Raw genomic sequence first — 21,121 nt, 5'->3', positions numbered from 1 at the left:
CTGGCAGGTGGGTCTGTAAAGCACATTTTTTGAAACATACAAACACTGTCAACACTGTCTATGTTTTGTTTTTTTCCATAGTCTTGTAGTCTCATAAAGCAAAAAGTCAAAAGTTCAGTAGCAGAATCAGAAATGTATCTTTATAGCTTAGATAAACTGTGGACACAGTAAGAACCACAGTGGCTGATTTTATGTCTTTCTTGTTTAGGCAGAGATGAAAAGGCATTTTAGTGAGCATTAAGAGAATAAAATTGTCATTATGTACAGTCTACAGTAATTTGTCACTGGAGTCTCATTTTCTGTGAATTCAAAAGGGAAATGGGACACCATCCTTTTTCATGGCAGCACAAAAAGACTGCAGAGATGTCAGAATAACAAAAGAATGATAGCCTTTTTATCTACACACTGCAGCCTGCTCCAAGCCTTTGTTAATATAACTGTACAGTTATTGTGATGTCTTCTGTCAGGGGGCGTTGCTGCAGCCTTCAAAACATCCTCTAGCAGGTCATTTAATGATGAACTTTAGATATAGAACAGATGAGTGAAACAGATTAGGTATCAACTCATGCAAAACTGCAAATCTTGAACCAGCATCATTGCTGTGAATTACAACAGCAAACCGGAAAGAATGAGTGTTTTACTGTCTCCATATGTGGGACCACTCTACTGAGTGACATTATTGACACATGAGATTTACTGACTCTTTAATGGGACAGGAACTAATGTCCATAAAGACATGAGAAAAAAATGAAACTATGCAATTATCTTTGTATTTCTGCAGCTAGCACAATGAGAAATTTCCTGAGGTCCATAACAGGCACATCACTTTGCAGACGAAAAAATATACACATATAAGCAATTAACTACTCAAAAAGTTGTCAGCTGAAACATTGAAACACATTCACCAGAGGGATGAAGAGCTGTACTTGTTAGTTACTAACAGGAGGTGCACACAGATCACGTGGGCATAAATTAATTTGTAACAGTGCTGTTTAAATTGCAAAGTACTCTGGAGAGCAGGAAATGAAAAAATTTGCAATAAAAGAAAACCTCCCGTTTTGTGAAAGTATTTTTTCTTTCGATTGTTGTGTCGCTTGTCCTGTTGGCCTGCTCATCCCTTTCTCACCTGAGCATGTTGCAACAATCTGTCATCCCTCCAGGCTTTATTTACTCATGTGGAAAACACAATCGCTCATCAAAGATGCCTGGGAGTGAGATATAAGTGGGAGGCAAAATGAAAGCAAGGACAAAATAAAAGGCTGGAATTAACAGTCACACCAAGAACAATGCCAGTTAATAACAGCAGGCAGAACACTGCAGAACAAACAGCTGATGATTAGAAAAGAGCCTGTCTTTCAGTGATAAACTGAAATGAAATAAACCACATCTCGTGCATTGAATGTTAACTAGTTATCTTAATCAAGTATTTCATTTTCCCTTTTAAAATAGACACCTTCTACAATTCCTATACTGCACATCACATCTGGAGCTCCTGCTATTCTGCTATATGGTCAGTGATGTCATCTGGGTCGAGACACCTGAATCCAGCCAATCGTCTTTACATGGCCACTGGCCAGTCTGTGGTTCTCAAGAAGAAGCTGTGGTCTGTGTGACAGCCTTGCCCTTTCCAAAACAGAGGGGTACGAGCTAACTCTGAAATCAATTACCCTGGATTTCTTCCCACTACACATCCCTCGGAGAAGAGCTGGCAGGACATAGCATTGCTCTCTATAATGAGGTCAGAACTAAACCAGCACTGACCAAGAATCATCCAATATATGCTCTCACCTAAACCCATGGAGGCAAAGAGAAGGGCGGTTATTTGCATAATCACAGCAAGATAATATAACAAGTAAATAACTTACTACCTTAATCAACAAGTACTATCACAGCAGTCCTCATAAACATGGTAAAAAGATAAATTTATCTTTTTTGTCTATTTTTAAATGCTGTAGCTTAAACCAGTTAACACCAGTAGAAGCTGTTGTAAAGTGGGTCATTGTAATGAAGCATCATTTAGACCAGTGGTTCCAAAAATAATTTGTCCAACATACCACCACACCCCTATTAAACAAGCTCAAGCACCCTTTGACTAGCACCACAAAAATATGTTATGAATGGATTATAAACTACAGGTGCATCAAAAAACCTTCATATATTTTAGATTCATTACACATAAAGTGAAATATTTCAAGCCTTTTTTTTGTTTTAGTCTTCATGATCATGACTTATAGCTCATGGAAGTCAAAAATCCAGTATCTCAAAATATTACAGAATTTTAGAATAAAGAATTTATAATACAGAAATGTCGACCTGTAAAGAGCCCTTATCAGCGAATTAACTCAAAACACTTGCAAAGGTTTCAAGAGCCTTTAATCTCTCAGTTTCTTCTACGTTATTCAAATTCCTTGAGATGCCCCTGTAGATGTTATTTAAATCTAGTTATAACTAACTTATATTAAAGGGACAATGTTTATCCACTACTATTACCTAACTATTTTATCTGTTTTATCCATTTCTTTGGATTCCATTTACTGGGGATATATTTTTTAATAAAATCACAGTATCTATTTTTTCTGTATGTAAAATCCTCTTTGTAGAAAAACAAAGTAAGTAAAAAACTAAGGATACACTGCTCTTAAAGGATTTTTATTCATTTAGAAGTGGCCTGCCAGCTACATTGCGCCAGTCTTCTATTAAATCATATTATACTATACAGCACATGTAATGAAAGAGGAATAAAAGTTAGAGTGTAGAAAGGCAGTTGATCTCAAGAGGGATGAATGAATGACTCACAGTACTCAGGAGAGTTGCTTGGGTCAGAGGGAGCAGCTGCAGAAAACAAAGCGTTAAAGAAGCAGATGCAACGGGAGGAGAATCCATCTTGCCTCGCCGCTGTGTCGCTGTGCTGGGATGATAAAGGCAGTGGAAAGAAAGATTGGATACCAACAGGCGTCCATCTGAGCCCCCACACAAAAACAGAAAATGTGGATGTGGAGTCATGGGGATGGAAAGTCTGTGTGGTTTTGTTTTTCTTATTGCCTCATAGAGCCATGAAAACAAACATCAGAAATATGTTTGCCATAATCAGAAGCATATAGTTTATGTTCTACTGCACGTTTACCTATACTGAAACTGAGCCCGTTGTTTTCAAAAAATATATTAAAAAGGAGCTTGCAGATACATACTGCTGCTTTGAATAACACATTTCATCATTTTAAAAACCTATGATGTGTTTTTATGCCACAGTCACTGCAGCTGTATCTAAAGTAGTTCCATTCTGACTGAATGTGGAGTGCCCTTGAATTTGCTTCTTCACTAACAACAGTAGTAAATGACAGAGCACAGTGAAGGATAAAGTGAAATCAGTCCAATAATCAGCTGCATAATAAAAGCAAGTTAGGAGAAAAAACTCCTGTCCAACATTAGGTATTATGTTAGTCAAAGTTAAATAATCTGCAAGCTTTTGGAGAATATGACTTCCAGGAGTTATAGCAAACACGCAGCAGAACAGATTGAAGCAGACTTTCACTGTGGAACGTTTATGTTTTCCACGGATACCTATGGCAATTGGGAAGAGATACAGTAATATATTTTAACAATGATCACCAAGTTGTTCTCTCCTAGTGAAACAGTTTGAACATTCAAGAGAATAAAAACCTCTAGTGTCTTTTTCATTGATATATTTTAACATCCATGTGTTGTTGATGTGTTGTTGGCACTTCCCTCTTTTCTCCCTTCTACCTAGCATTCACTAGATTACAGTAATGCCACTTGAGATTGTACTTTAGTATGACACCTTTCTCCTTGAAGATGAGGCAGGAAGCATTCATATTAAACTCAATGAAAAAATAATCAATTGTCACCGTCTTTTGAAACCGTCTTCTTTTGTTTTCGGTTCAGAGAGAGAGAATTTTGCAGCCTTATTAGAACATAAAAGATGTATGTGTAAAATAAAACGTCTTCTAAACATGTGGTGTACTTATGAAATTGTCTCACAAGCCACATCTAGGGGCACCCAAGGGCTGGTACTTTGAGAGCCCCACTTTGAGACAATGTCTGAAGTGGGATATATTATATCTAGTTAACCAATATATGAACAAATGTGTTTATCCAAACAACATTTTGAACATCTTTATCACATTTCAGTGGTGATGGCCCACACCAACCCTCCCTCAGTACATCAGAGTGTCTCGTTATCTAATCAGCCACAGGATATAAGCACCTTTAAAAAAAAATAAAAAAAATAGAAAGAAAAAACTGTCAGGCAAAACAACTTCAATTTGTACAGCACTGCATCAACAACACATGGATTTGTTCACATGAGTAACTTGTTTGTTGTGTGAATGTGAACTAGCACCCTTCGGAGACAGCAACATCGTGTTTGCAAGACCATCCTTATTAGCTTGTTTGCATTCACAGGCCATCCCAAGTGGCAGCTAAAGTGAGAGATGCTGTCAGGCAGCCTGGCGTAATATGCAGCCTTGTCAGCAGATACACTGTACACAAGAAGGCAGTCAGACACTGCTGCCTGTCTGGTCCTGCACATCTCTCCCTATCACTCATGTGGCAGTTAAGAAAGTATACAGGAAAAGAATATCGTACTAAATATATCCTGGGAACCAGCACAATTCTGTCCACTCCACTAGTGTGCCTTATAAATCAGAATGGTAGAGAAGTTGACCACAGATACCTCATACTAGGTAAGCTGCAGAACAGTGAACAAGTACAATATTAAAGATACAGATCCCCTTCCTGCAGGCATTAAATATGGGTTGGCTTAAGTGCCAACATAAAAAGTGCCGTCTCATAAAGTTGGAAATGTTCCTGAAAGGTGACAGCTCCTGGTGTGATACGTATACCAGACTCTAACCTTCTCTCTGAGATGCGAGCAGATGTCCAGCTGGTGCTGGCGGTCTCTATGGAGCTCCAGCTCCTCCTGGTGGGCATGTCTCGCCTCCTGCAGCATGACCAGAGCTCTGGCCAGCAGCTCTTCCTGGTCCCGCTGCCACTTCTGGGTCACTGCTCTCAGCTGTGCCTCGGTGAAGCGCTGCCGGTCCCACAAACGTTCATGCTCCATCTGAAAGAACAACATGCACGAAGAAGACATTGTTTGCACAAAGGCATTACTGAATGTCTTACTTGGTGTATTGGTTATGTATATTAGTTATTCTTTTAAGCACTGAACAAAAAGCATCACCTTGAAAGATGAATATAAAACCAAAATGGCAAGACAGTGTTGTGCCAAATTGATGACATGCAAACAGAAATTCACAAACACCCTTACATGATATACTGTCTATAATAATGGCAGCAGGACCACAGAGAAAACTCTGTGTCATGTCTAGCTCTGCTGGTGTATAAAATGGTCCTCTCCTGGCTGTGAAATGTCCTGAAGGAAAACAGTTCCTTTCTGTGTGAGGGATGCCTGTAGCTATTCATCATTGTGTCAGTGCTCACAGGGGCTGCATCACTTGGCTGCTTCTTTGGAACAGAGGGAATGATATTCATCTATGGGCTAATAGCGGCTAACTGACGGTGGGAAGGCATTAGACGGCTGACTGATTTTATTGAAAATGAGTGAGCTGACAGACCTGCCAACGGAACAGAAGTGCCAGGAGGCAGTCAAGCAAGTCCTGTTTATTAATGCACAACTTTAGAACTTGAGGAAGATCCACCCTTTGTTCTTCACTTTCTCGTGTCCTCTCTTTCACTACCCTTGCCTTCCTTGTGTTGTACATATATACATTCTATGGCACATACATCCTTGCATTGCTTGTAATGCAATGTGTGTACGTAGGCATACAAGCAATTTAGCCAACACGTTAAATACAGTATGTATGTGAAAGTACCGCACTGTGTCTGCAGTGCACACTTAAAGTGACACAACACTTAGTGTAGCTGCTGCATCCACATTCCCGCTGCGGAGTGCTGTCTACAAGAGGACTGAATCATTAAATAAATAAATAAATAAATAAATAAATGGCTGAAAAGGTAACACAAATAAATTATTTCCACTACTGCCATGGCACATTATGAGGGCAATACTATGAAACCCTGCTGGTACACAGTTGGCCATCAAACAGTAAGTCAAAACAGACAATAAACAGCCCCATCCAGCAGAGGGAGATGTCCACTATAAACTAGTTGGAGCACCACAAATTGATAGTGAAAATGAGAGACTAGTTCTACTTTAGATCAGCTACAGGAACACAGAAAGCAAGTCCACATACTTCTTATAAAGTGAACCTTACTGAGACAGCGATATACGGTATACTTGGTTGGCAATTGCAAGTCATGGCCAAACAAACTGCTGCAAGGAATTATTTTGTTCAAATGTCTTGGGATTAAGAGAGAAAAGCAAGTAAATATAATAATGCAATGTAACTCTCCATACCCTTTGCTTCTTCTCTACTTTCCTTTGGATATTTCTCTCTAAGATCAAAGAGAGAATATAAAATGACAATCTCACAAAAGCAATATTTTTACAAAGCATAAAGTAAAAATGTTCTCTCTCTCTCTCTCTCTTCTCAATCTTAACACCTAAAACATCTTCAAAACAACGGATACTGCAAGCAAAAGAGAGCATAGGAGCTGATTTATCACCACAGCTCTTAAATTGTTACACTGCACAAACCCTTTAACTGTGGTAATATGTCACATCTGCTATCTACCCATAAAGCAGAGCGAGTGTATCTTGTATTAGAATTTAAAGAACGGACAAAAGCAACAGAAAATGATGCAATCATCCTGAAATGATTGTATGGAGATGGAACTAAATGGCAGGAAGGTGGGCAAAATATTAAGGCTCAACCAGGAACAGCCTCCAACGCTCTAAAGTGAGAAACCAACACAAGACTCCTTAGACTCCTTAGAAACAATTCTGTAATGAAAGTGCTAACTATAGAATATCCAATCGACCCATATGTCTGCAGGGGCAATGGATATTACCCTTTGCACAGCAAATACAGGGGAATTATTTGCCCAAAGCAGACTACTGCCAAAAGACAGGATTCTTTTTTCACTATATGTCTAATGGAGCCAAAAAAATCAGTTCAGTTGCAGAGCTCACTTCAACTAGTAGACCATCCCTTGAGCTTACTGGATACAAATCAATGTCAAACTTGTTCACTTAATTTAGATTTTAGAAAATGCCAAAAAATGTTTTCTTTCCAAACACTGATATCAGAATAGCATTTATGCAATTAATAAGTGAGGTTTCAGCAAACCAATCTGTAGTTCACACTGATTATCCACTTGGCATGCCAGCTTAATTATGACTAATAGCCAAATTTGGTGAAGTCAGCACTACATCAGCTCTGGGTCTGTTTATGAGGAAGTGAAAAGTGTGGACATGTTAAAAAAAAACATCTCTCCTTCTCACAACCCTCCAACCCCCACACCACCCCTCGAAGGCTGAACGATCACAGCTCTAAATGCAGCACCCAGCTGGAACTGATATGAGGACAGGTCTCTGGGTGCGGGTGCAGGAGGAGAGCCGTGCTGGCGGTTGTCATGGCGATGCTAGGCAGTGGCGTGAGCGAGTTGTCCACTGTGGGTGACATGGCACATCCTGCAACGTGCTGAGCAGATCATTGTCCAGGCTTATTGGTGTGTCTGTCTGCTCGGTTCAGGCTACTGAGCTACATTGATCAGGGAGCCTGGGACTCACACTGCAGGGATGCTCCAGACGGGAAGGTGGTTACATTTTTTGATGGGTAGTGCATCAGTATACAGTATATGCATGTGTGTGTCCGTCCATAGAAGTTGGACAAGTATGTGGGTGTTTTGAGCGCAGTACAATGATGGACAGCAATTAAAAGATCTATCCCACAGGATACTAGACCCAATACTTTATCGATCAGTTGTTTAGTCTATAACATGTCAGAAAATAGTGAAAGGTTCCCACAGTCCAAGGTGATGTCTTGAAACCTCTTGCTGTGTTTGACCATCAGCTAAAAACCCAAAGATATTCTATTTTCTACCATATTAAACGAAAAACTAAAGCATTCAATTTATTGGCTCTTTTGCTTGAAACATCACAATCATTTGACAATCAAAATTGTGTTATGTGTTTTTAAATGTATATCAGTATTTTTACATTTATGTGTTTGTGTTCAGGTGACTGGTGTGTGTGTGTACATTGTAAACAGCATTGTACAATGTTTCAGGCTAACCCCGACCAGTGCGCGCAGGTCTGTGTCTTTATTGTACATTCATTGCATCTTTTCAGGTTGCTAAATGTAGTTGATGTACTTGTTAAACAACTAAATCCATTTTGTTTTGTCATAGTACTGACCAGCTCTTGTCTAGTTTTCTCAGGGAACAGTCTTTGCAGCATGTCCATGCAGAGCGCCCTGTGGTTGGGTATATCAGGAGTGTACAGAGACAAAGTGAACTGGAAGCGTTGGTGGTCGTCTGCACACCAGCCACAGAACCTGAGACAGATTCCAACCCAGAAAATACATGATGAAACATGATGATACTATGACACCATGTTTTCCTTCTTTCATTTCATTTCACTTCATCTCTAAAGGTTATACATTGATACACTGCATACTATTCGTAGATGTTCTGTATAGCGACCACATGGAAATAAAAAGCAAGTGGCTTTGAGACATTGATATAATCAGACTCCTGGTGAGAAAGACTGAGAAACAGCTTGCTTCGGGGGAGTGAAGTGACTTATTTCATGTTAGCTGCAAAATCACTACAATTATCTCAATCAATCAATGTGTATGAACTTAGAATTATGAAAAGAAGTTAAGCTGAACTTTACACCTACCTGTTAGTTCTTTGCAGTTGCTCTTGGAGATGCTGCAGCCTGCTGTGGTATATTTCTGACAGGGAGTAGAAGGCCTGGATCAGGGAGTCCTTGAGTTCTGGGTAAGGGCAGTCTGAATCAACCTCTTCTGCAATGTTTTCTATGCTTACGGGACTGTCTGAAGCACTGGTAAGATATTTCTGCGAAGGACAATATAACCATCCCTGAGATATATAATGTAATGTTTAGACATGTGGGTTGGTGACACACTGTAGCGTGTAGCTTAATACAGAATGGAAATTGGTGATTTGCTGAAACAGAAGGAGGGCATCTGGAACCGGCAGTGAGAGACTTACCTCCATGCCAAGGCCAGAGATCTCCTCCTCCAGGGCCAGGAACTCTGCATGAAGTTTTGCTTTTATGTCATCCTGCTGGTCTTTCACAAAGGTCACCTGGTAATTCAAGGATGAAACCATAAACATCTGTCTAAAATACAGGCTTAGAAAACTATAAAACTGTCACTAAGTGATTCAGTGTTAGCAAGTAACTGTTTATTTCTCATAATGCTAGATATCAGAAGGAAGAGAAAACCGCTAGAAATGGAGACAATATCTATCAAATAATTAGGCAATTTTCTCTGCCAGCGAAAAGGGATACATCAATTTGAATTAAACATGGAAGTAGCTATATTTATTTATACAAATAGTAAAGGAGCAGTCACATTAACGATATATTTCAATGTTAACACGTCCTTCTGATTATGTTAAAACAAGCAATTGGTGGGGAACTATTCAAAAAGCTAGTGCAATGAAAGACATGAGCTCTTTCAATTCTTAGGTGAAATTTATTGAGTCCGTTATCCTTTAAGCAAACACGTTTGTTGGTCCAGCACTCTCATTGAAGACATCTATCTCCGTTCACTTTAGTGTCTTTTCTAGAATCTTGTTGTTGACTTTCAAAGATTGATCACATGCCCACCAGCACCCTTTTTGTCCAGGTATGACTACAGACTTGACTGCAGACTACAGCTGTGGCTGGACGTTTGTCAATTGTGGTTTTGCCCACTCAGTTTGCACCACACTTTAGCACTTCACAGTAACAACAAAGGGCAATGTTGTGTCTCCTTGCGTATTTCATCAGACGTTATATAAACTGCACATTTTCTATAGTAAAATGATTAGGCAGATTATACTAGATCTTGAATTTCTCCAAATCAGCCATGTGATTCAGCTGTAATGTGTTATTGGGACCAGTGGCAGTTATGAATAAGTGAACATTGAAAGAATCTGGCAATGAAAGGAAAGAAAAAGGGAAAAACTATAAGTTCATAGATGTGCTCCATCTATACAAGTTGATAATCTTTTTTATACTTTAACTTCAGCAAACACAGCTAAGGGAAAACCCAAAGTAATGTCACACACAGCTCAAAATGAATGATTTAGGAGAAATACAGTTTGACCATTATTAATGATAGAAACAGAGTAATTCTCTCAGTTTCAGCTTTAACGTTTGGAAACAACATGATAATGTGTGGTGTCAAAACAATTCACAATCAACGTGGCATTGGGTAATATTATATTATTGTACCTTCTGATTCCCTTTTGTGAGGTAGCGCTTAACAGAGTGCCCTTTTTCCTTAGACTGTTAAGTTTTCATTTAAAACACTCAGCGATGGAAGTGTAATTACACAGCAAGAGAAAATGATCTCTGAGAGAATTTGTTGTGAGTCAGAGAGTGATGTGAAATAAGAAATAAATTTAAAAAATGGACAAAAGACATGAGGAGAAAAAAAGATGAAATGTAGATGCATCGTGGCTGGGTCTGTGTGTGGGGGCGGGAGAGAGGGGAGTAGGGGGTAGGGAGATATTATGCCCATGCAATCAGGTGGCTAGGGACTGTGGGCCAGCAAGAGTAGAGGGGGTCATGGGAAAGAAACAAGCATGAGTGAGCCACACAGAGGAGACAACATGACTGGCAGACATTCATTCCAAGTATGGTCTGTCTTTAAAGACCCCTGCTTACTCCTTAATCTCGCCATTCATCTCTAGAGCTTGCAAAAAGCCTCTCAAAGTCAAAGGCAGAATTGGTGACTTAGGGACTGTGGATATCTAACAAACAAGAGATTCCTGGACGGTGAATACAACACTGTGTGCAAGCTGAGATCATTGTGTGAACAAGCAGGAGAGTTTAAACTTCTGTTGTATGTGCAGGACAGACTGTTTTGGTTTGGTACCTGCAGTGAGTGAGCACAGCTACTATTCATTGTTGAGGGCTTTGAGTGTACTGACAAGATAAAATATTCTCAAATGGTGAGCTGCAAGACGCAAGTACTCTCAAAAGTTGAACCATTTTATTTTTTGAACCAGGTACAATACAAAACTGTAAAAATGTAATAATACTGTATTTTCTGAGATATATTTAGAAAACTTGCCATTCTGCTAGCTTTCTACACATTCAGCTCTGTTAAGGTTTGTCTTCATCAAAGTTACTTTGATCACCACACTGGACATTCAGACATTGTTCTTTATTTCATATCACACAGATACCTGTTGTATTACTTGTTCCCAGACTGATCGGTGGGCAGTGAGCTGTTGATGTTGTACTTCACCCAGTCTGAAGCACAGATCATCCTTGAGCTGAAGAACAGGCTCCACGGTAGCTATCCGGAATGCCTCCCTCTCCCTATCTAGGAGCCGCCCTAAACGCCAACACAGACATAAAGGGACACATGTTGGTACAGTACTTATACACAGCAGAGAATCATCGCGATACAGTTACAAATACTATTTAAAAACAGTTTGTGCTGTACCATAATCCTGAAGTGAGAAGGTGGCAGTGTCTGTTCTACCATTTGGCTTGATCTGCTGTAGAAAATCATGGATGTCATTCTCAGCCTTCTCCCTGTTTCATGAGAGACATTAACATAATACAACATGAGATAACCTAAAGACAGCCAGATAATGGCAAGAATGTTCTGGTCTTGTTATCCTACAGGAATTTGTTTAGCTTTTTCCCCTGAGTAAACTGGCCTACTGTTTGCTTGCTGCCCACCATCAAATATTACAACAGTTACAATCAATGGACCAATTTTCCAAGACAATAATGTAGCTATGAGTTGACCTAGCACTCTCCTTATTAAATACATACAACCAGTACTGTACAAAAGTACATTCAAAATTGTACTTAGTTAAGTGAAAGGTGCAAGGTACAAGGTTGTTTATTAGACATTATACAGCACAAAGCTGCATAACAAAAGGAAATTTGTAGTTCCTTCATGGTACACACACAACATATAATTAAGTGTAGGCCTATATTAAAATATGGTAACATATAAAATATAACAATATATACAGTTATTTATATGCATACACGTATAGACCCCGAACATTCCACAGTGCATTTTTTAAATTTGCATCTGGGGTGAATGTAAACAGCAGCAATCAGATGATAATATAAAAGTTTCATCTTCACAATAAATAGTCTGACACTTGGGAAACAGAGTCCATCTTGACTGTGTTTGAGCACCAAGCATGATCGATGTAAAACACAGAGTCCACCTCCTCTCATCTTGCCGGAGTCTTGCGCTAGACCACAATGGGCCACCTGCCGAGTGCTTGATCCGGGATGTTGAAGGGGCAGGTCTCTGTAATGATCTGAATTCCGTTGTCTGGTCAATATGAGTCCTATTTTGTCCAGACCAGATCTTTAGGAGCAGAATTAAGTCCTAGCTGGGCCAGCATGGCTCCTCTCCTGGCTCTCTTTTCTCTTGTCAGATCGCAAACTACACCTGTCGCGGCGCCGGGTCCGGCTGTTTGGTCCGGGCGGATCGTGGTCTGCTGCTCTTTAATCCAAAAACCCCGTCTTCATCTTCCAATGACTGCATTTATGTAAGAAGTAACGCATGTTTTGGCAATAAAACTGGAAAAAAATGATAATGAATGAAAATATGATTCGTTTCCATCTATCACACGTTGTTTCAGTGGAATTTCACCAAAACCTTGTTAAGAAATTAGGGACATGATACATCACACTGACAGGCCTATGGAGGGTGCTATGGTAATTGTTTACTTCTTACTAACTGGCCCAGGAGTTCACATGATTGTGAATAAAGGAAGTGTAACCATAGAGATATACTACTTGCCTGTGTTCCCATTTGACAAGGCGGCTTTTGAATGGTAGTTAAACTAGATATATGTGTAGAGAGTCGCAAGCAGTGGCACATCTTTATGACTAGGCTCATTACTGAGGCTCACGCTTGTGTACATCATTAACCTTGGGTGGCTCAGACACAGTCATTACGCAGCCAAACAAGCTGCACCCCTGAGCTAACGCTGCCCTTCTCACTTCACAAGGCATGACACCGCTGGGGCCCCAGTCCCACGCTTCTGCCTCAGCATGCAGAGGGAGTGCTCCTCTATTCAGTGTACCCCTCACAGTTCTACCTGCCCCCCCCCCCAACTTCTCTTTGTTTCTCACCCTTTAATTCAATGTAGGCAATCAATGCAAGAAAATGTGCTTAAATCTTTCCTTTTTTTGTTTTCTCCCTGATACATTATTCTCTATGGGCTTACTTTTCTCCCCCCATCTTTACACCCTATTTTTCCGTGCAGGTTCCTGTCTGGGCTCAATGGGGCTTGAGTGGAACGGTTGCGCGGTGTAATAGCAAATTCAGAAAACTGCAGCAGATAATGACAGGGAGTAATAGGGGGCTCTTACTCAGCCTTTTGCAGCCTGGAGCACTCTCTGTTCCACACCTGTCTGTGCTGCCGTAATATGGAGCTCTCCTTGGTTGCCTTGGCTGCACAGCGAGTCTTCTGAACCTATAAGACAAGGTTTAATGCACAGCAGGAATAAACAGTTTCCGTGGAAGTGAAATAATACCAAAAAACAAATAGCGTTTGAGTGTTTGCTTTTAAATACACTTTAAATACACTTTAGCCGTGACATTTATTTCCTCCTACAAATAATTAACTTCATTTGGAAAACCTGAATCTGGAGTGCTTTAATGCATCAATTATCTGGACCATTTCATAACATCGGAAAAGCACAACATCTACAAAGTGAATAAATCATGATGTTGTAAAGGTGGTAAAACAGGAAATAGATCATTTTTGTATCCTATAGTTAAGAATACGTTGTTCCCTTCCTCTCTGCACATCAGGTATATTTGTATACATACATTTCCTTCAGGATTTATTAGCAGTATTGTGTCTATGAGTGGCTCATAAACCTAGGTAATTCAACTGAAACAGTATCACTGTTGAAGCGTGAAAGCAAAATAAACAGCGGCAAATTAAAATAATCAAGTAGAAACATGCATGACACGCATGAGGCCTGTTATTAGGAGAGCACAGGGGGAAGTAGAAGTCTTAATCTGCTCTCCTTTGTTTTCCTTTTTCATCAAGACAGAACAAGGCCCTCCTTCAGAGCGCTCTCAGTGCAGCGATTCATTGTCTTCTATCAGTGTTTTTATGCACAGGCCACTGGCTCAGATAATTGTACAAAAGAAAATCTCACATAACTAATACATGCATACTATCATACTACCATAGTAGCAGGAAATCTAAACGGAGTTAGGATGTTGATTTATGTCATGAAAGTCTATATACATGTCAAGTTGCAATTGTTGTAAAAGAATTTTGAATATATTGCGCTGGACACTTGCCCTCGGGGTAACATCCATTTTATAGTTATTGAAATCAACAGCGTTCAGTCTGAAACTAGTGCTGCTCTGAAAGAAAATGAGCAAATTGATGTCATCCCATGCGTCTTCCAGGCAACGTATAGTAGGTGATCTTAATTTGCGCTGGCTGTCTAATAACTCAGCTGAACTACAAAAACTGTGCCTGGAGCTAAACTTATATTGAACAAAATTATAAATGCAACACTTTTGTTTTTGCCCCCATTCATCATAAGCTGAACTCAGACATCTACAACAAAAGGTCTATTTCTCTCAAATATTGTTCACAAATCTGTCAAAATCTATGTTAGTGAGCACTTCTCCTTCGCCAAGATAATCCATCCACCTCACAGGTGTGGCATATCAAGATGCTGATCAAACAGCATGGGTATTGCACAGGTGTGCCTTAGGCTGGCCACAATAAAAGGCCACTGAAAAATGTTAAGCTCATGATGAATGGGGGCGAAAACAAAAGTGTTGCATTTATAATTTCGTTCAGTGTCCATCAATTGATTTCTAATCTTACTGTGCCAAATAAAACTAAATGATCAATATCGATCTTGTGTTAACTAATAAACCACAGTCAGGGTGTCCATTCAGATTTCCATTCACATTTTCCCAAGAAAAGACAATGCCATTTTAGTGAGTGCCACTCACTTTTTCATTGTGTATCAAATGGATTTGGAGAAAATCTATTTCTTGCATTCATATCTTTGCCATTCCACGTGATGTACCTTTTTATAAATATGACTCATTTTTTAAAAATCTCATTTTATATGTCATCTTTCAACCCACGAAGATTTACAGTCTGATATTGATGTTTTTCAGATATCTCTCACCAGGCAATCACAACCTTGACACTGATAAATTAAAATGTGTGGTATTTTTAGGATCCCTGCATAACACTTCAGGTCTCCCAAACTGAAAATGTGGAAATGAACAACATCTGGAAAAGTCCATATATAAAATCACGTCTGTACTTGACTAAGGAGATGTTGTGCAAATGCATGGCTCTTTCTCTATTGTATTGGTGGACTGCGCTTTTAAAGTGCCTGTACACCCACGTAGGAGTAGAGGTTTTTCTGGCTGATGAGACCTATAGTCAAGTTGACACTGAGTGAAGCTATACTGGAATTACATTAGGTCAACATATGTAAAATGGTGAAAGTTCTCCTCCCGAAGAGGTGCAACAAAATTAACAGGAGAGTCAGAAAGATGTCAATCAAACTTAGTCACCTACATACCCACACAGTTAATTAGACAAAGCTGGTGGACAATGGACGTGAAATGCCTTTAAATAGTATGTCCCTTACAAATGTAATGCAGAAACAATTTGATTTTGAATTTCTTGTTCAATTTAAAGATTTCCAAATTGAACTGTTCTTTTAAATGCTGTTTGTAATTGTTTTCTTTAATTTTGTGCTCTGTGATGGAATTTTACTTGCTTGTCTTTTGCTATTCTACATTTTTCAAAAACCTAGATCCTGAATTAGAGATAATCTCTGTGCATATGTGCATGAATAAGGATTAACAACATAGCAATTAAACAGGGAAGACTCCCAGAATCCCCACAGGACAGTAGTGCTCCAATTATGAACTTGCATGCTTTCTATTTGGGCCAAGGTAGTATAAGTTATTAGTTGGTATCAGTACTCTCTACGCTGTTTTTTCACATATTTAAATGTTCATTCTTGAAAAACTGTATAAATGTAACCATCTCAGTCCAATTTTTTATTTGATTTCTTTTTTAAATTTTTGTACAATGCTGCAGAGAAATTTTAAGGTTTTAGTATCTACTAATGCTGCCAGCCCCTTCCTGCAGAGCAAAAAATGATCCCACGCTTGAGGCAACTCATGGTCATTTATTTACCCTCGATCACATCACCAATGGGAGATGCTCAGAAAGCCTCCCTTTCAGCAGGGCGACCAAAAGTGAACATAGCCTGTCTTATCTAGGTTATGCAGAGAGCAGGGTTGGAAGGAGCCACAGGCAACTATAATGGTACTAAAAGGCGTCTGCCACAGTTTACCAATTTAAACACCACAGGTCTAACAGCCTTATCACCATTGCCCCTAGCATTAACTTTTTGCTCAGAGTAAGACGAGTATGAACTTCAAACAGTTTTATAGGAAAACCCCGGGCAGCCAAATGAATATTCATGAAACAGCCGATGCTATTGTGTATGGCAGTGTTCTCTGTTTCATGTTGTTGGACAAACTATAAAGGTTATGCAATGTCTGTTTTATATGGAATGAAATCCCTTTACAGTGTGTGGTTTGTAAGAGAGATGTAAGAAAGGTAGACAAACAGAAAGAAATTATGCTATTTACAACTACTGGAGACATGCGGTTTTATCACCTCACATTAAAATCAGGCTTTTGTCAGTTCAAGCTCTTCCTGTGGTGGGTAATGAGGCCTGTTTGCTCTCTGGAAAAACATTTTATATCATAGTGTGGCTGCACATTATTCTTCATTTGCTGCTGAATCACCATGTTATTAAATGTAACAGGTCATAATAAAATTGCTGTTTTAAGCAGAAGCATGATATTGATAATGACCAAAATGTACCTTTTGTCCAATTAGATCAGTCTCCTGGCGTTTCACATCAACAATGGCTTGTAGTCTTTTATATTCAGCCGGTTTGTACTTTGAGCTGCCAAGACCATTTTTCATCCGCAGTGACAGTTTTTCTGCATGGATGGAGGCAAATGATATGGCTGAATTAGGATCATTGGAAAATCTCATCACTTTTAATGTCTGAAGTAAAGTCTTTATGCTGACTTCAGCAAAGAAAGAATAGAGGTAAAGACAAGGGAACAGCACCAGCTGAGCGCTAATGGATTATAGGGGTAATGTAAGAATAATGCACATGTATATATCTGCAACGTTGTTCTTCCATTCCATATTTATATATTTCTACATTTATTGATATTGACTCTATGTGTAGCACCTTATCACCACAGTAAATTCTATAAATTCTAACATGTGTAAAACACTACTTGGCAATAAAGCTCCTTCTTCTTCTTAAAATGACTGGGGGTAGGTGGAGGGGGATAGCAAACTAAGTGTGTCAGACCCTTTTTTTTTTTTTGAGTAGTTCAGCTGCTCAAAGAAACAGGTGTATAAACACGAGCAATGCTGCCTCAGACAAAAGCATCAAAGTCTTGGCAGTACCTGGAGAATTCAACATGGGGACTTCAGGTCAAATCTGTTCAACAGATCAATGGGCCACTATGTCACAAGTCAGCAAAGTCTCAGACCTGACTTACCCACATCTTCTGCTCTGTAGTTTGTAATGAACGAATGCAGATCCATTCCACTCATCGCTGTAGAGCTCTATGTGCATGTACTACAGTGCCTGCAAACTGAAGACATAAATCACTGCATGTGAAAAACACAGAGGTTGTACAAAGCTTGATTAAAGACAATATTTCACCTGCACAGGTACAGTGGGGTCATCCAAATGATTAACAGGAGACTACGAGCAAATACAAATAAAGCCCTTAAAATATAAAAAATAAACTTTGCCATCAAGGTCTGCATGACATTGCTAGAAAATCAGACTCTCACAAGTTTTAGTGGTTTGGAGGGGACAGATGGTGCACCCAGTATGATCTGATATGCCGCTGGAACATCTCTATGTCTTTGTTTTGGATTAAGCTTTGAAAAATTCTGGCCACACGGGCACTGTGTCAGTTAAGGGTTGATGTGAAGTATGCAGGAACAGATTTAATTTATAAGTGAAATGAAAACTGACAATGTAATGGATCCATTGAAGATAATTGCTATTTTTTCACATGTCTCTGGCAGATATAAAGGCTTCTTTTTTGAAATGCAGAGTAAGATTATTAATTTACAAACACCAAATGGCAAGCTAAGGTAAGGATTAGGGACATAATAGCAGCCTAACATTAGTTGTAGATTTTCTCAGGATGATTGTCCACACTTGAGAAACATTTGGATCCAGAGTTTCCAGCTGAAACTACTGGCCAATTAATTGACAAAAAGTTTATCTGCAACAATTTCGATAATCCATCTAATCTTTTTGACATTACATCATTTACTCATTTGGCGGACACTTTTATCCAAAGCGACTTACATTTGAGGAATAACATCCAAGCATCAAAAAAGTAATACAGTAAGAGATCTACAAGTGACAACAGGTATTAGTAAGCGCTATTAGCAACAATCAGGTAAATAACTGGGGAAAGACGTAAGAGTTAACGAATAGTGAAATCAATACAAGAGAATTGTATGAAGACAGAAGAAGAAGAGCACAGGATGTGCCTGTTAGAAGTTAGGGGTTAAATGTGTTATAAGAGGTGTTATACTTTTTAGGCAAATGTGCCCAAAGTTCCTTGGTTTCATCTTTTCAAGTGAGAATATATTTTCTGGTCCTTTATGATAGTAAACCGAAAAGCCTACCTTTAGATCTTCGACTGTTTTGCAGACAAATCAAGCAAGTCAAACGACAGAAAGAAAATCATCGTAAAATAGTTAGTTGCAGCCCTAATATAGTTCAACAATAACAATGAGGCACGCAAATTTATAAGCTACAAAAAGGTAAGAGAGCTGCACAGGTGTCACGGAGGAGCAGTTGTTTGTCTTGTCACTTTGCTAGGTCTATGCTGAAGTCACACCATTGAAAATATGCCAAACATAGTAAGCAGGAACATTGGTACGTTTTGCAGAGCCTCGTAATATAACTACATTACACATTATAACACACCTGACTAGTATCTAGTCTTTGCTATGAGAGTAAAATGAACATTTACCCACTGGACCCTAGCTTACCTTGCGCTATCTCTCTCTCTCTCTCTCTCTCTGTACAGCGTTGACAAAATTTGTAACCAAGGAAACTATCATCTCTTCTGTCATTGGTTAATTCAACGACGCGAACCTCCTCGGGAACGCCCCCTGCACCCGTCGCAACCAATCAGGAGTGCGCACTGCTTTCCCACATTCCCACTGACGTCATGCACGCTCGCATTGCCTGGGACTGCTGGTGGGAGCAGCGGAGGGGCTGTCTTCTTCTTCTCCACTGTAGCTTCATGGAGGCGCGTTTCACTCTTACACATGCATGGGACTAAACGACGGGACTTTACCGATGAACTTAGATGCTCCAATGTAGATCCGAGCTGCAGCTCAGCCAGCGCAACAACAGCCCTCCTAAGGTATTTAATGCTTTTATGCCTTTTTTGCCCTTTCACTAACTGCAGAATAATTGCGGAGGAAAACGTGGGGAAAAATAAAAAATGTGTGCGCAAGGCAGGAGAAGGAATGGGGCTGCTAACGTTACTTGAACTCAGAAAGTCGGGAATTCGCAGTGTAAAGAAAGTGTTTTGTATGTGTGTAGCACAAGACAAACTTTAGGTGTCTTCACAGCGGGAGAGAGTCTAATACTAAGCTAATCTTGATCTTGTGACCGAGTCCTCTGCAACAACGCACACCTTTTGAGGGACCTTCACGCTCTGTCTTCGATGTCGTTCACCATTGGGATAAAAAAAACTTCGCTACCTAACCGACAGAAACTGTTTCGGTGTGAGTTTTCGGGTTACCAAAGAAAAAACCCTAACGTTTCCCTGATATTGCCCTTGAAAGCGTGTTACTAAGTGGTGAAGGAAGAGGCAGGTGAGCTTTACAGTGTGGAGATCTCTGGAATGCGAGGTCGCCTAGGGGCGGAGATGCAGACTCTCTGCCCCCACAAGATGAGCTTAACTTTACCCTCACGTTCACTCGCTGCATTCAAACTACGCCATATTTAATGACCCTAATCTGCATTTTTAAGCAGGTGTGTTTTTTTTTTTTTTACGCGACTCCCCTTTATTGCCCCGGAAGTTGTCAAAGGATAGTCAAAATTACCTAAGCAAATGCGTTCAAGTGCAGCATTCTTTTAGCCTGTTTAATTAGCCAGGTAGTTGTCTCAAGTCCTACTCACTGAGGACTTGGCAAGGCAAATTTCCATTACCTTGCCCCACTTTGGTTTAAAAAGTAGGTCTGATTTGAAGTGCACAACACTACACGTGTCTCACGTACAACATAAAGCCCTTGGCAGAGCTTGCTCAGTCTCCAACTTGTATTTCTAATAACCCAGTGCTTATCTGTATGAACTGTGACTAAAATCCCAGTGTGGGAAATGCCATTGCAATAGGAATAGAGGGACATTGCCATTTCACTTGAATCCCTCTGTGCCATGTTGAAGTCTGGATTAAACCTAAGCAGAGAAAACACAAGAGATTGAAGAAGCGGTTATTCATTTTGTTATGATGGATATTCACCAAAGGTCAGGTCTCACACTCTTATTATCACACTCAAGATGCTGGGAGCAGTGCTTCGGCTCTCTCCTGTTGCCATGCAGGTGTGGAAAGGTTATCTGCCTGCATCACTGATGTGACCACAGTGCAAGTTCATTTTGTGCTCACTAACAGCGGAAGTGTATATGGCAAATGAGCTCACATGTGAACTCTCTCTCACACTCACTCTGTCTCACACACAAACAACATGTACACACGCACGCGCGCGGGCAGGAGGAATCTTACTCCCCTCGTGATTCACATTACCACACGAGACACACACTGCCACACAGCTGACAACCATTGAGAGTGGTTTACTGTGGACTTGAAAGAGCAGCAGGATGTTGGTTTGAAGAGTCAAACTCTCCCTCTGTTTTAGTTTT

General features: G+C 39.9%; 1 protein-coding gene across 1 annotated transcript in view; it reads right to left on the bottom strand.

Annotated features, from left to right (window-relative positions):
* LOC123982194 (coiled-coil domain-containing protein 148-like) overlaps nucleotides 1-19,823 on the bottom strand; it is a 32,908-nt gene extending 13,085 nt beyond the window's left edge. The window contains exons 1-11 of the mRNA XM_046067613.1: nucleotides 19,240-19,823; nucleotides 18,871-18,884; nucleotides 17,715-17,810; nucleotides 17,014-17,135; nucleotides 13,481-13,584; nucleotides 11,574-11,665; nucleotides 11,311-11,462; nucleotides 9,121-9,216; nucleotides 8,786-8,964; nucleotides 8,300-8,438; nucleotides 4,874-5,080 (exon numbers count right to left, since the gene is read on the bottom strand). Coding sequence (XP_045923569.1) covers nucleotides 4,874-5,080; nucleotides 8,300-8,438; nucleotides 8,786-8,964; nucleotides 9,121-9,216; nucleotides 11,311-11,462; nucleotides 11,574-11,665; nucleotides 13,481-13,584; nucleotides 17,014-17,135; nucleotides 17,715-17,769 — 1,146 coding nt within the window. The 5' untranslated portion in view covers nucleotides 17,770-17,810; nucleotides 18,871-18,884; nucleotides 19,240-19,823. The remainder of the gene's footprint in view (nucleotides 1-4,873; nucleotides 5,081-8,299; nucleotides 8,439-8,785; nucleotides 8,965-9,120; nucleotides 9,217-11,310; nucleotides 11,463-11,573; nucleotides 11,666-13,480; nucleotides 13,585-17,013; nucleotides 17,136-17,714; nucleotides 17,811-18,870; nucleotides 18,885-19,239) is intronic.
* Nucleotides 19,824-21,121: the final 1,298 nt, after the last annotated feature.

The sequence above is a fragment of the Micropterus dolomieu genome, linkage group LG13 (genome assembly GCF_021292245.1).
Source record: "Micropterus dolomieu isolate WLL.071019.BEF.003 ecotype Adirondacks linkage group LG13, ASM2129224v1, whole genome shotgun sequence".
Lineage (NCBI taxonomy): Eukaryota > Metazoa > Chordata > Actinopteri > Centrarchiformes > Centrarchidae > Micropterus > Micropterus dolomieu.
The sequence above is the reverse complement of the archived record's forward strand: the minus strand, read 5'-3'. Positions and strand labels throughout refer to the sequence as shown.